General features: G+C 38.7%; 1 protein-coding gene across 1 annotated transcript in view; it reads right to left on the bottom strand.

Moving 5' to 3' along the window:
- The window catches only part of PTCH1 (patched 1), a 154,275-nt gene that overhangs the window by 42,135 nt on the left and 95,274 nt on the right, over window positions 1–16,866 (bottom strand). Inside the window, exons 16-17 of the mRNA XM_053702419.1 lie at window positions 8,743–8,885; window positions 2,935–3,118 (exon numbers count right to left, since the gene is read on the bottom strand). Of these exons, the coding sequence (XP_053558394.1) occupies window positions 2,935–3,118; window positions 8,743–8,885 (327 nt within the window). The remainder of the gene's footprint in view (window positions 1–2,934; window positions 3,119–8,742; window positions 8,886–16,866) is intronic.

Raw genomic sequence — 16,866 nt, 5'->3', positions numbered from 1 at the left:
TCAGAATCAAGTTCAATCCGATTGGCTGATCCGATCAGCCATTCAGATTGAGCTCGCATTCTATTGGCTGATCGGAACAGCCAATACAATGCAAGCTCAATCTGATTGGCTGATCGGATCAGCCAATCGGATTGAACTTGATTCTGATTGGCTGATTCCATCAGCCAATCAGAATTTTCCTACCTTAATTCCGATTGGCTGATAGAATCCTATCAGCCAATCGGAATTCGAGGGACGCCATCTTGGATGACGTCCCTTAAAGGAGCCTTCATTCGTCGGTAGTCCGTCGGGCCAGCAGGATGTTCCGCGTCGGAGGTCTGCAAGATGGATCCGGAAGAAAGAAGATTGAAGATGCCGTTGATAGAAGACTTCAGCCGGATCATGGACCTCTTCAGCTCCCGCTTGGATGATGACTTCAGCCGGATCATGGACCTCTTCAGCTCCCGCTTGGATGAGGACTTCAGCCGGATCATGGACATCTTCAGCCCCCCGCTTGGGCTTGGATCAGGACATCGGAGGAGCTCTTCTGGATCGATCGGTGAACCTGGTATGGTGAAGATAAGGTAGGAAGATCTTCAGGGGCTTAGTGTTAGGTTTATTTAAGGGGGTTTGGGTTAGATTTGGGGTATGTGGGTGGTGGGTTGTAATGTTGGGGGGGGGGTATTGTATGTGTTTTTTTTACAGGCAAAAGAGCTGAATTCTTTGGGGCATGCCCCGCAAAGGGCCCTGTTCAGGGCTGGTAAGGTAAAAGAGCTTTGAACTTTAGTAATTTAGAATAGGGTAGGGCATTTTTTTATTTTGGGGGTCTTTGTTATTTTATTAGGGGGCTTAGAGTAGGTGTAATTAGTTTAAAATTGTTGTAATATTTTTCTGATGTTTGTAAATATTTTTTTATTTTTTGTAACTTAGTTCTTTTTTATTTTTTGTACTTTAGTTAGTTTATTTCATTGTATTTATTTGTAGATATTGTATTTAATTAATTTATTGATAGTGTAGTGTTAGGTTTAATTGTAACTTAGGTTAGGATTTATTTTACAGGTAATTTTGTAATTATTTTAACTATTTTAGCTATTGTACCTGGTTAAAATAAATACAAAGTTACCTGTAAAATAAATATAAATCCTAAAATAGCTATAATATAAATATAATTTATATTGTAGCTATATTAGGATTTATTTTACAGGTAAGTATTTAGCTTTAAATAGGAATAATTTATTTAATAAGAGTTAATTAATTTCGTTAGATTTAAATTATATTTAACTTAGGGGGGTGTTAGTGTTAGGGTTAGACTTAGCTTTAGGGGTTAATACATTTATTAGAATAGCGGTGAGCTCCAGTCGGCAGATTAGGGGTTAATGTTTGAAGTTAGGTGTCGGCGATGTTAGGGAGGGCAGATTAGGGGTTAATACTATTTATTATATGGTTAGTGAGGCGGATTAGGGGTTAATAACTTTATTATAATAGCGGTGCGGTCCGCTCGGCAGATTAGGGGTTAATAAGTGTAGGCAGGTGGAGGCGACGTTGTGGGGGGCAGATTAGGGGTTAATAAATATAATATAGGGGTCGGCGGTGTTAGGGGCAGCAGATTATATATAAAATAAATGTTATGCCTCTAATACACCTAATAATATTTTAGCAAATCATGCTTTAGTGCAATAAAAAAATGTAAATTTTGCTGAGAACTCTCTTAAATTTGCACATTAAATATTCCTGTGACATTTAGTTAGGAAAAGACCTTTGACACTCACTTAATAAATGCACTTATCTAGGAACATGAAAAGGTCTCTGTTTGAGGAAATTTTGAACATATGATCACCTAAAATTCCGGGAACTTAGATTTTTCATGCTTACTTTATCATGTAACACTAGATTTACCACAAAAAAAAAATCACTCAACTGTATAGCTAGCATTCAGTTACTGTCGCTGTGTGTTCTGGACCCTGCAGGGTCATTCAGTTGACTTGCTAAACATGATTTGCCCTATTATAATCTCAACTATAAATTTTCATTAAGACAAGACTTGGCTGGCTGCCATTAAGCTCTAGGGTTCAGTTACATTAAAGTACATTTTTTCCCCTGCAATTGCATTCCCAAGAGTTAAGCAATATTAGCTCCCCATCAATGTCCCCCACTTTGGACCTTTAAACTAAATTGCCCAGGTGTGATTAGTTATCAAATCCACCTGGAATCACCCTACAAGGAAGACAGGCTTGGGATATCACACAGTACTGACAGAAAGGATTAGTGGAGGGTAATTTGGGAGAGATAAATAAACAAAAGCAGAATGTGTGATATTTCCTATAAAATAACTACAAAACCACATTTCCAGGCATCCAGCCTTAAAATGTTAATCGCAAACTATAATAATATCCTGTTTCCTAAAAATACATGGAAACTACAGTGCTATGTTTAAGGTGCTAAGAAATGATTAGTCTGCTACCTGTTTTAATTGCTGAAAGGATATAAAAGTCATTGTTTGCATCTAAAATGGGGTATTATAAATGTATTGATGCTTAATAAAACTAGCTTTGTGGAACCATGCCCTTGTGCACCAATAAACCTGTGGTGGGACTTGTGCCTATTAGCTGTGCAAATCAAGAATTCCCTGCAATTTTACAATATCAATCTGAACAGCTTTAAATTAACTTCCCTTTTATGCAAACCAGTTCTAATGTCCCTTAAAGAAAGAAATATCTACACCTGGCTATAATAATGATCATTATTCTTCAGTGACACAGTCACATTGCATAAACCATAGAAGTTTTTTTTTTTCTTTTCCCAACTGGATTTTTAACTATAAAACTGTTGTTAAATAAAAGTACACTGGTCTTTAGAGGCAGTGTGATAGGTCTGCACAATGTCATCCAAAAGCAGAGCTGGACTGGAGGAAACGGTTCATAAACATTCTAGGGCCGGAGGCAAAGTCCTACTTACTGCTTGTCCTGGTGTCAGGCATGGAGTCTGCTTTGTCGTGGAGCCATTCTGGAGGATGGGGCCGGATGTTGGCTTGGGAAGCAGCATAGGCAACTGGGTCATTACTCACCCAAGCCGTTAAGTAGACGTAAAAAGCATTTGGATGAATGATCCCATCTGCATCCACCAAGCGCTGTTTAGTCAACTGCAAAATATAGTGAAAAACTTAAGCTGCCACAAATTGCTGCTAACAATCAAAATCACAATTTATGTTATAAAAGTAATAATTCAAATTTTAAAAAATGTTTACGTCAAAATCATATCATGGTATCAAGCCAGATATAAGGCTTTAGAATGCCTTAAACATTCAGTTCAGGAATGTCCAGGCACAATACTCCAATGTTAATTCCTCCTCTTTTTTTTTTTTTACGAAATATATTGTATGTAGTAGAAAATAACAAGTTTCTTAATGCTCATAAATACCACCTAAATGTTTCTTACATTTTTACAGTAAGTACTGTGTATTAAAGATGAGAAATTATATATTTTTTTAAAAACAATGTAATTATTTAGCAAATGTAGCAGGACATTACTATAGATGTGTCAGTTAATCAGAATGACTTCATTTGCCTCATAACGGCATCTTTCCACAAGTTTTGGTTGCTCTCTTTAGAATAAGCGATATAAGTGTTTAAAAGTTAAGAGCCAGAACCATATGATATTGATTTGTTTTCTTAAACATAAAATGATAAACATCTCTGCTTTTTTAATTACACTTCAACTGAATGGAATGGTAAGGGGTAAACAGTTGCTGCATTCCAAAGAAATATGACTCCCTATCTAACAAAAACAAAACTTTTTTTTCTCCCTTCCTCTCGTAATTACACTAGCAATCTTGTTCCATTCTAACATCCAAACAACCCCTCCTGATGGATCAGCCTGCTGAACAAATGTCTACTGCTGGGGGTGGGTGTGCTGGGAGGGGCTACAAAGTTGGAGAACCATTTTAAAGAAACAAAATGAGGAAAAAAAAAGAAAAGAAAGAAAAAGAAACCTGGCAAACATCCCTCTGCACGTCTGGGTGCAGTTAACCTTCGTTGTTAACACTGAAGGAAATGCCACCCAGTAAATGAAGGAGAGCAATAAAAAATAAAACATCTGTATAAATTTTGCTATGAGTTTCCTTCCATGACCTATTTGTTTTCCTAAATGGCCACTGCTATTTAAGTCAGACATACAGACCCTTTCCTTAAACTCCCACAAAGTTCATGGCAATTGTTAAACTCTTATTTATGATATGAAGGAGCACCATTTAAACACGTTACATATGTTTTGCAGAAATAAAGTTGTTTATTTTGAATTTGAAGCTAAAATAAATTGCATGCTTGTGCAATACTGGTTTGTGGGATAAAAGCTCATTGGCTGATGAAGAAAACTTCCACACCTCTTTTGGTGGCTAGTGCCATAACCCACAAGTATAAGCACACACATAAATATACACAATAGCCAAAGTATTCAGGCACCTTCACGTATGCATAAAATGTGTATTTGAATATACCAGATGCGCACTCACGGGTGTGTTGGGTGCTGTATATAAAGAGGAATGTCTGATGGACAGCAATAAAAGCTACTATGGCACACATAGCTGAACTGATAGACTTTAAAAATCACATGATGCGAGTATGCCATGTGAATAAGCAATCAGTGAGTAGGATGGCTGCTCTTGTAAGTTTACCAAACTCCACTGTTGCAGATGTTTTGTCTGATCGGAAGCATAGGGTGCCAATATAGTGACGCTGCAATCTGGAGAGTAAGTGATCATGTCAAAGCACATTTACTGCGTAATGTGTAGAAGTCATGAATGCTCTTTTCCACAGCCTTGACCAGCAAAGACAAAAGCCACTAGAACAGCTATATGACCAGGATAATTTGTTGAAACTGCATACCCATGCTGGGTCAGCAGTGCAGTGTGGCCTTGCTCACATTTCAAGAACAAGAGAACAGTGGAAGAACATCTTATGAAGTGATGAATTACATTACCCACTCTTTCATTCTGATGGACACATTTCGGTGTTGGGTTTACTTGGCAAACCTGCACAGAAGTACTGCATTGTCCCTACCGTAAAAATAGGAGAATGATTTATGATTATGTGGGGTTGATTCTGCTTGGTAGGACTTGGTCCTTTGGTTATGGTGCCCTCCAGCTTAATGGCCAACAAGTAAGAACCAAGACATTCTGGATAAGTCAGCACTAACTGTCCTGTGGCAGTACATAGGCACAGATCCCTGCAAGTTTCAGCAAGATTGTGCACCTTAAAAACTGCAAGGTTTGTCAATGATGTCCATCTGTTTGAATGGGAATCAAAATCCAAAAGAACATCTGTGGGACAAGCTGGAATGCTGAATCCAATCACAGCCTTCAAGACCTTGTTCTTCTATCCACGCCCCGGCAGCAGTTTTACAAGAAGAATGGAGGAAAATTCTGGTACAGAACTACTGGCAACTCATGTAACACAAACATAAATGGTGTACAAAACATCACGTTATGTGTAAAACTTCCCAATGCTATGCACATTCCTCAGATAGCTATCCATACTACATTCAACTCTTTCTTTCTGTTAAACATACAGGGCTACTAAATCACTTGCAAACATTTTCAGTATATTTATCTTATCCTCCTTGATAGATTACTGGCTTATAAAGACAACTTCCATGGCTCTATTGGTGAACAGTTGCACACCTCCACCAGTATGAAGGGAAATTTTTTTTCTATTAAGAACAGGAACATAGAAATGTGGAAAAAATAGAAAGAAAACTAGATGTATTTAAAATACAATAATTCAATGCAATTACATTTAACATTATACTAAACCTCATTTACAAACCATGCTAATATATACACAAATGTTTATTTTTATTGATTTTCTAATGCATTCCCTCCTCCAGCACCTAACCTAGTCCTCTGGTGTCCTGGAAGCATCTTTATCCTTCTTAAGTATGCGGCCCTTTGTGATTACTTAGGCAATTACTATGCTGACCTAATTCTCCACTACGTTGCATGCTCATGCAAGGTTAGTAAAAGATTTAAAGATACTGTGTCACCAACTAAGGAGGTATGACATCATATATAGTTCAAGGCACTTTCCATAGGATAATACATTGCTCACCTGGCCTTTATTGTCTCCAAATAACATGTTACTGGCCTCGCCAGTTCCTGACTCTAACTGTAGTCTATTCCTACCTCAAGGTAACAGAGCATTGACATTAACATACATGGAGGGTGTTGTTCATCATTCAAGTTCCAGTGCATTAAGTAATTCAAGGGAGCAACTAAAGGTTGACAGTGACTGTTACAACAGCTATGCTTTTATCAGCGCACACAAACAATTGCACTGAGGTACTAGTCAAGATTAATTTACAAGAACAACTTACACATTCATCTTAACATATTGCAAAGGCCATCTATGGATCCAGCAGAGGTAAAGTGTATGGCTTCTCTTCATGACCTTGCTTAAAAGAATATAAGAACAAGCTGCCCCACACTGTACCTCAGAAATATAAATCTCATACCCAGATGGGTTAAAAAATTATGCTAAATCAAGATCCTTCTCAAAAGGGTTTGTCTTCATCTGACGCCTCTGGTCAAGCTCCCCAACCCACCAAACTCAAGTTCTCACCAAACTAGTAAACCAAAAACCTTAAATAGAGTTGCCAGTTCTTTAATAAGGCCATCCAAGTGCTATGATAGCTTCTTGAAGTTCTGACCCGTGCAATCTCCTCTAGTAGAGTAAATATAAATTTACTGTAGACAGTTCATATAATTTGGATATAATCCTAAACATGTTGCTGCCCATCTTACCTTGACTTAAGCGGCTAGGGCGATCAGCAGGTATGAAAGTTACAAACACATTGAAAACTGGTGATACTTTTGGCACTTGTTATCGGGAACCCTTCAAGATTACTGAGAAACTCAGTGATGTTTAATTTGAATAATAGGTGTCTCTTGATATGAGGATCCAAACTCCTTACATGTTTCACCGATGAAGATTGCTATTTCTATGTTGTTTTCTATCAGAATTGGTTGAATGAGACTTGTGGATCTCAAGACCTTTGAGGAGTTTGTCATTGAGAAGATCTTTAATTCTCACAGGGCAAAAGGAATGTTCAAATATCTTGATGACTGGAATAGCTATGGACCCAAGAAGAGAAAGTGGATACTATGGTAATGGTGTTTACTTCACAAGCCTGGTCATTTTTCAGTAAACTACCTGCTCTTCCCAAATGCTTGGCAGCAGAAGTGCCTTCAGCATTTTCCAGAACTTTTAAATATTTGATGCACAAAGGTTAATTGCCAAAACTATAATGTGCACTAGGGCATTTTAATTTTTTAATAGAATGATTTTTGCAATATATATTCTATTATCAACAATGATTCTAGTAAAAGTTAGCACTATTTTAGTAAATAGTAAATAACACAAAAATAGTTTGTTGAGAATTAATGATTCATAATAGGCTGTGTTAAGATATATCAGTGTGCATTCTAGAGACCCAATAAAGGGACTTGAGTGCTAATACCACTGAAAGTAAACTTGTAATGCAAGTGAGTTAGAGCGCATATTACAAGTTGAAAGTAAACCGTTTGCATGCGAACAAAATCCGATGCGTTCTAACCTCTGTACTTTGGATACATTGTCCGCGCTAACTTCTTTTCCTCACAGACTTCGCTCCCCTATTGCTTGCGCGCTAACTCAACCACTTTTCACCAAGTGTAATGTAATATTTTACATTACAAATTTCTTCACATAGAAGAAAATTGTTCTTTTTATGAGACAGCGAGAGAGTGAGAGAGAACGAGAGAGTGAGAGCAAGAGAGAGAGAGAGAGAGACCAGCACTCACTGATCCAATATCTAATCCAGGGTGCTTCCCAAAAAAATATTATAGTAATGAAGTTCTGAATATATATAGGTATATATACAGATACCGTATATATATATATATATATATATATATATATATATATATATAGCAATATATATTTAAAATTACGAAGTGAAGAACATTGAAGTGTAAAATATTTACAGTAAATAAACAGTAAAACACATTATTAGATGTTACTGAATAAAAAAATGTTTCGAAGGTTTAAAGGGACATGAAACCTCAAATGTTTCTTTCATGATTCAGATAGAGAATGCAATTCTAAACTTCTAAACAACTTTACAATTAACTTCTATTATTTAATTAATTTGCATCCTACAGTTGTTATCTTTTGCTGAAAGGTTTATCTAGGCAAGCTCAGGAGCAGCAGAGAACATAGGTTCTAGCTGTTGATTGGTGGCTGCATATATATATATATATATATATATATATATACTGATTGTCATTGGCTCACACATGTGTTCAGTTAGAAACCATTAGTGCATTGCTGCTCCTTCAATAAATGATACCAAGAGAATGAAACAAATTAGATAATAGAAGTAAATTAGAAAATTGTTTAAAATTGTATCCTCTATCTGAATCATGAAGGAAAAATTAAGGCATTTGAGTGGAAATGGCTCTAAAGTGTGTTATTTTAATGTACTTATGTTGTGTTTGGTGCAACTTTTTATAAAGTCCTAACCCTTTACGTGAGGTCTTCACTCGAGCCAACCAGACAAGCACAAATTTAGATTGTGCTTGGTGGTGCATGTTTACTTTCAACTTGTATATGAGCGTAAGTTAACTTTAACCGCAACTTGTAATCTAGACCAAATATTTTTCAATAATTAAGAAAAAAAAAAGAGAAAAAGTAAAGCAAATGCTGTGGTATGTGTTACAGAGCAGCATTTTACCTGATTGATGTTGATGGGATAATCCCGGTTGCCAGTATGTACTAGAAGTTTGTAGGCAAGAACTGCATTATCTGAACCATTTCTGTAATTGTAGTAAGTAATTTTGCCAGCTTCCCACTCACGATCAAAAGTATCTTGCAACCCTAAAGAGAGGGGAGGAAAGACAGAGCTAAACAAAATGGTCACAGATTTCAAAAAATTAAATATTAAAATGTTATAGAACACATCCTTAACTGTCAGTTGTTAGGTATATTGAACTTTTGTATTTTATAAGTATTGGGCTCTATAGATTAACAGGGACTTTAAACTCTAAATGAAATCCCACTCACATTTAATCAAGTCTAGCACGAAGCAATGCAGTATAGAGAATTTATTAATTTTGCGTGCCTTTCTTGTAATTTACCTATGATGATAAATATACTTTTGCCACTTCATTCCAGACAGTTGGGATGACAGTGTAACATGCTACAATGTAATTGCTAGACATTTGGATCCTTCGTTGGGATCAGAATTGAGGAATAATGCAGCAGCGTGTGACATTGGTCTCTTTTCAGAGCTGGATTTATTCTTGTGAAGATCAGTGCAAATCCAGATTTTAGTGTGTTGAACTTTCACAAGAATAAATCCAGCTCCAAAAAGAGTTGAATGCCACGAGCGTCCGGCTTCTTCCACATTTGGATCCTAATGAAAGATCCAAATGTACATGTCTAGTAATTGCTAAGCTCAGAACAAAACGGTAATTTACATCATGGCCTCTGAATGGCCAAAGCAAAGAAGACCAGGTAAACATACTTCATATTTCAAGGAGTTATGTATCTGGACAGATCTGGATTTGCAAAACCCTGCAAATTTTAACAAAATAAACATTTTGAACTTCCCTTTAAAGCTGGGCTTAAATGGACAGTCTACACCAGAATATTTATTGTTTTAAAAGATAGATAATACCTTTATTACCCATTCCCTAGTTTTGCATAACCACCACAGTTATATTAATATAATTTTTACCTCTGTGATTATCTTGTATCTAAGCCTCTGCAAACTGCCCCTTATTTCAGTTCTTTTGACAGACTTGCATTTTAGCCAATCAGTGCGGGCTCCTAGGAACTCCACGTGCGTGAGCACAGTGTTATCTATATGAAACACATGAAGTAACGCCCTCTAGTGGTGAAAAACTGTCAAAATGCCCTGAGCTAAGAGGCGGCCTTCAAAGGCTTAGAAATTAGCATATGAACCTCCTAGATTTAGCTTTCAACTAAGAATACCAAGACAACAAAGCAAAATTGGTGATAAAAGTAAATTGGAAAATTGTTTGAAATTACATGCCCTATCTGAATAATGAAAGTTTGTTTTGTACTAGACTGTTCCTTCAATATGTAATGTAAGCCAGGGAACCCCAGCTCCTAAAATGTTGCCATCTGACTTCTAACTTTTTGGAGTACTTAAAGGAGAAAATAAAGTCAAAATTTAATTTTCATGATTTAGATAAAAATTAAAAAAATGTCATGCTCTTTTTTAACCCTTTCCAATTTACTTTTAATTTCTAATCTGATTTGTTCTCTTGGTATCCCTTGTTGATGCTCAGGAGCAACAATGCATAACTGGGGGCTAGCACTTGATTGGTGGCTGCAGATATAAGACTCTTGTCAGTGGCTCACCCGATGTGCTCAGCTAGCTCTCAGTTTAAAATTGTATGCTCTGTCATAAGATAAAAAATTGGGTTTTTATGTCCCTTTAACGTGATAATACTTATCAATATTAAAAGGGCTTTTCACTAGTCCTGGAATAGCACTAGCACTTTGTACAATATATGTGTGTACATTTTTTATAAATTTTTTATTAATTTGTTTTTAACTAAAATAAACAGGGGCACGAAAGATATTAATCTTACTGTAAGAACATTTTTTGTTTGCATAACAGTGGGAAAGAAAGATCTTAAGCTAAATAAGTCTTTTTTAAGTTTTTGTGTTCACTATTAAAGACACATTAACATAAAACATGCATGTGAAAGAACACTATTTAAAGGGCCATTGAAGTAAAAAAAAAAATACATACTCATAATTCATTTTAAAGGACCAGTAAATAGAGATTTGCATAATCAACAAATGCATGATAAAAAGACAATGCAATAACACTTAGGGATCAATTTACAACCCCTAACTCATAAGAGAACCCTACAGTCCATATTTAACAAGCAGCAGTCATCAGACCGCTGCTTCCCTAACCTCTCGCCACCTCTTAGGTGGCGAATTTCAATCTCCTCGCCCGACCGGGGATATTGACGGCTCCTGCACGCATGTGATTGGCTGTGTGCGGGCAGGGGGCAGGATTGCACGCAAGTGCAAAATATGGCTTGTGTGCAATGCTGAATCCAGGCAGTAGAATTCAGCCTGCCAGAGGCGAGCTGCAGTGGACAGGGGCGCGTATGTGCACCCCTGTTCGCCGCAGCTTGATAAATCGACCCCTTAGTCTGAACTTAAATTCAAATGAGTATATTTTTTCTGACAAATGTTAAAGTTATGTCTATTTCCACTTCTCTTGTATCATGTGACAGCCATCAGCCAATCACAAATGCATATACATATATACTGTAAATTATTGCACATGCTCAGTAGGAGCTGGTGACTTAAAAAGTGTAAATATAAAAAGACTGTGCACATTTTGTTAATGAAATAAATTGGAAAGTTGTTTAAAATTGCATGCTCTATTTGAATCATGAAAGTTTAATTTTGACTTAAGTGATCATTTACTGTTATGTATTTAACAACAACTCCAAAGAGGTTAAACACATAGTAGATAGTACTGTCTGGGACCTGTACAACATTGTTTTTTTCTCCCAGAACAGAATCATTTGGGGGGGGGGGGAGTTATTAAAAAAAAGGAAACAAAAAAACTACACATAGTTACATGTTAAGCCTTCTCTTAGATACAACATAAAAATGATGTTACTGTCCCTTTAAGCATTGCTAACTAGCTGTGGGGGTTGTCCCTCACAACCAAAAGCATCAATGGAAAGTACAATGATGTAGATGGCAGCAAGATTCTATTTGCTTTTACTTCATATTGTTTCATACAGATTGTAAGGTTTTTAAATGCTGACTTTTTATACAAGGGAAAAATCTGGTCTCTCCCTGTGTCTCTTTAGCATCACTGAAATCAGCAGCTATAAAGTTAATTCAAGCAGAAGATAAGCCAGACAGAAATGATTTATCAGAGCACAACCAAGCTGGGAAAGCATGAACTGGTGGAGGTAAAAGCACACACTGCATTCATACAGCACTGTAGAGAAGCTGTAGGCTAAAATAGAAGGCCCATTATGTAAAGGTGCAGACACTAATAAAAATACTTAAACTTTTGGACTTCAAATAGCATCTCAGCTGCATCTTGAGCACAGTGTGAGTGAACACGATTTTGTCAATTTGTTCCATCTGTTCAACTTGTGCAGCTAATACAAGATGTGGGATCTGCTGCCAGGATGTGTAAAGATCACAGCCAACATCTATTCACTCTCAACGACTCTTTTCCTCTTTGCCATCCTTTCAGGAGTAAAGCGAGGAAAGAAGAAGGGAGCGAAACAAGAGGAAAAGGAATGCCTCTCTGTGGCACAAAGGTAATCTGGAGAACATTTGCAACAGGAAGCCATATATCAACCTATACAATGTCTATACGAATCCACGACACACCGTACAACCTTGGGGGCACAAGCTGAGATGTTGAGACTAACAAGACACTCTGGAACTGTGTAACCAGACCTTACCAATAAGCTTAATACTGTTGTATATGAATCAAGTACATTCTGACTCATCAACTGTTGAGGGCTGTAGGATTCACAGGGAATTAAAATATTGTGGTAGGCACTAACCCATTGGCATAAGGTGTGCCGGGCTACTAAAAATACATTTTGAAAAGAAAAATTTATATCAGTTTAGCACAGATTCATATCTGCTTTAAAGGACACAACTGCCGCTCAGTAATTGGTTTGCAAGTGTATGTATGTATGTATTGGGTACCTGTATAGCACGGCTAATCACCGTAAGGGTCTCAAGGCGCTGCTCATTTTATCTACCTCGAAAGGATGAAAGGCTGAGTGGACCTCGCCGGGGATCGAACCTGCAACCCTTGGGTTGCTACAGAGCTCAGCCACAGTGCCTTAGCATGCTAAGCTATCTGTCCGGCAGACTTAAAGGGACAGTCTACTCCAGAATTTTATTGTTTAAAAAGATAGATAATACCTTTATTACCCATTCCCCAGTTTTTGCATAACTAACACAGTTATATTAATATACTTTATACCTTGAATCTAAGCCTCTGCAGACTGTACCCTTATTTCAGTTCTTTTGACAGATTTGCATTTTATCCAATCAATGCACTCAACGGGCGTGAGCACAATGTTATCTATATAGCACACATGAACTAATGACCCTATAGCTGTGAAATTTTTTCAAATGCATTTAGATAAGAGGCAGTCTTTAAGGGCTTAGAAATTTATATTTGAGTCTACCTAGTTTTAGCTTTCAACAAAGAAAAAATTAACGATAAAAGCCCAATAGGATTGAGCTCGCATTCTATTGGCTGATTGGAACAGCCAATAGAATGACATCTCAATCCTATTGGCTGATGCAATCAGCCAATAGGATTTTTTCTACCTTAATTCCGATTGGCTAATAGAATTCTATCAGCCAATCGGAATTGAAGGGACGCCATCTTGGATGACGTCACTTAAAGGTACCGTCATTTAGGAAGAATACTCCGGATGAAGAGGATGCTCCACGTTGGATGTCTTGAAGATGGACCCGCTCCGTGCCGGATGGATGAAGATAGAAGATGCCGTCTGGATGAAGACTTCTGCCCATCTAGAGGACCACTTCTGCCCGGTTGGGTGAAGACGTCTCACAGTAGGGTGATCTTCAAGGGGTTAGTTGTTTTTTTAAGGGGGGATTGGGTGGGTTTTAGAGTAGGGTTGGTTGTGTGAGTGGTGGGTTTTAATGTTGGGGGGGGGGGTATTTGTACTTTATTTTTACAGATAAAAGAGCTGATTACTTTGGGGCAATGCCCCGCAAAAGGCCCTTTTAAGGGCTATTTGTAATTTAGTGTAGGGTAGGGCTTTTTTTTATTTTGGGGGGTTTTTTATTTTATTAGGGGGATAAGAGTAGGTGTAATTAGTTTAAAAATGAAAAACACCTGCCTTAAAATGACAGGGTGGGCCGTGGACTGGATACACCACAAGAGAAATAAATTTATCAGGTAAGCATAAATTTTGTTTTCTCTTGTAAGGTGTATCCAGTCCACGGATTCATCCATTACTTGTGGGATACCAATACCAAAGCTATAGGAGACAGATGAAGGGAGGGACAAGGCAGGCGCTTAAAAGGAAGGCACCACTGCCTGTAAGACCTTTCTCCCAAAAATAGCCTCCGAAGAAGCAAAAATATCAAATTTGTAGAATTTAGAAAAAGTATGAAGCGATGACCAAGTCGCCGCCTTACAAATCTGTTCAACAGAAGCCTCATTTTTAAAAGCCCATGTGGAAGCCACCGCTCTAGTGGAATGAGCTGTAATTCTTTCAGGAGGCTGCTGGCCAGCAGTCTCATAAGCTAAGCGGATTATACTTCTTAACCAGAAAGAAAGAGAAGTTGCTGAAGCCTTTTGGCCTCTTCTCTGTCCAGAGTAGACAACAAACAATGCCGATGTTTGACGAAAATCCTTAGTAGCTTGTAAATAAAACTTTAAAGCACGAACCACGTCAAGATTATGTAATAGACGTTCCTTCTTTGAAGAAGGATTAGGACACAGTGACGGAACAACAATCTCCTGATTGATATTCTTATTAGATACCACCTTAGGAAGAAACCCAGGTTTGGTACGCAAAACTACCTTATCAGCATGGAAGATCAGATAAGGGGAATCACACTGTAAGGCAGATAACTCTGAAACTCTTTGAGCCGAAGAGATAGCTACCAAAAACAGAACTTTCCAAGATAAAAGCTTGATATCTGTGGAATGCAGAGGTTCAAACGGAACCCCTTGAAGAACTTTAAGAACTAAATTTAAATTCCATGGCGGAGCAACAGGTTTAAACACAGGCTTGATTCTAACTAAAGCAAGACGCTTGTGCAAAAGAATAGACAGAGCAGAAATCTGTCCCTTTACTCCATGAGTAACCCTTGGATTCACACCAATGAAGATATTTACACCATATCTTATGATAGATTTTCCTGGTGACAGGCTTTCGAGCCTGAATTAAGGTATCAATGACCGACTCGGAGAAACCACGTTTTGATAAAATCAAGCGTTCAATCTCCAAGCAGTCAGACGCAGAGAAATTAGATTTGGATGGTTGAAAGGACCCTGAAGTAGAAGGTCCTGCCTCAGCGGCAGAGTCCATGGTGGAAGGGATGACATGTCCACCAGATCTGCATACCAAGTCCTGCGTGGCCACGCAGGTGCTATCAAAATCACCAAAGCTCTCTTCTGCTTGATCTTGGCAATCAGACGAGGGAGCAGAGGAAACGGTGGAAACACATAAGCCAGGTTGAAGGACCAAGGCGCTGCTAGAGCATCTATCAGCGCTGCCTTTGGATCCCTGGACCTGGATCCGTAACAAGGAAGCTTGGCGTTCTGACGAGACGCCATGATATCCAGTCCTGGGATATGGATAGCTGATAGATGGCAAGAGTGAACCTCTGCCCATAGAATTATTTTTGAAACCACCAACATTGCTAGGTTACTCCTTGTTCCCCCTTGATGGTTGATGTAGGCTACAGTCGTGATATTGTCCGACTGAAATCTGATGAACCTGACCGCAGCAAGCTGAGGCCAAGCCTGAAGAGCATTGAATATCGCTCTTAGTTCCAGAATGTTTATCGGAAGGAGTGCCTCCTCCTGAGTCCACGAGCCCTGAGCCTTCAGGGAATTCCAGACTGCACCCCAGCCCAGAAGGCTGGCATCTGTCGTTACTATTGTCCAATCTGGCCTGCGGAAGGTCATACCCTTGGACAGATGGACCCGAGATAGCCACCAGAGAAGAGAATCTCTGGTCTCTTGATCCAGATTTAGTAGAGGGGACAAATCTGTGTAATCCCCATTCCACTGACTGAGCATGCAGAGTTGCAGCGGTCTGAGATGTAGGCGGGCAAACAGCACTATGTCCATTGCCGCTACCATTAAGCCGATTACTTCCATACACTGAGCCACTGAAGGGCGAGAAGTAGAATAAAGAACACAGCAGGAATTTAGAAGTTTTGACAACCTGGCCTCTGTCAGGTAAATCTTAATTTCTACAAAAGCTATCAGAGTTCCTAGGAAGGAAACTCTTGTGAGAGGGGATAGAGAACTCTTTTCTTCGTTCACTTTCCACCCATGAGACCTCAGGAATGCCAGCACAATGTCCGTATGGGACCTGGCGATTTGAAAATTTGACGCCTGTATCAGAATGTCGTCTAGGTAAGGGGCTACTGCTATACCCCGCGGCCTTACGACTGCTAGGAGTGACCCTAGAACCTTCGTAAAGATTCTTGGTGCCGTAGCTAACCTGAAGGGAAGAGCCACAAACTGGTAATGCCTGTCTAGGAAGGCGAACCTGAGAAACCGATGATGATCTCTGTGTATCGGAATGTGAAGATAAGCATGGTTTAAGTCCACGGTAGTCATATATTGACCCTCCTGGATCATAGGTAGGATGGTTCGAATAGTCTCCATTTTGAAGGATGGGACCCTGAGAAATTTGTTTAGGATCTTGAGATCTAAGATTGGTCTGAAAGTTCCCTCTTTCTTAGGAACTACAAACAGATTTGAATAAAAGCCTTGCCCCTGTTCCTCCTTTGGAACTGGGTGGATCACTCCCATAACTAGGAGGTCTTGAACACAATGTAAGAATGCCTCTCTCTTTATCTGGTTTGCAGATAATTGTGAGAGATGAAATCTCCCTTTTGGGGAAGAAGCTTTGAAGTCCAGAAGACATCCCTGGGACACAATTTCCAACGCCCAGGGATCCTGGACATCTCTTGCCCAAGCCTGGGCGAAGAGAGAAAGTCTGCCCCCTACTAGATCAGTTTCCGGATCGGGGGCTGATCTTTCATGCTGTCTTAGAGGCAGCAGCAGGTTTTTTGGCCTGCTTTCCTTTGTTCC

The sequence above is a fragment of the Bombina bombina genome, chromosome 2 (assembly GCF_027579735.1).
Source record: "Bombina bombina isolate aBomBom1 chromosome 2, aBomBom1.pri, whole genome shotgun sequence".
NCBI lineage: Eukaryota > Metazoa > Chordata > Amphibia > Anura > Bombinatoridae > Bombina > Bombina bombina.
Note: the sequence above shows the minus strand (reverse complement) of the source record. Positions and strands in the feature narration are given on the sequence as shown.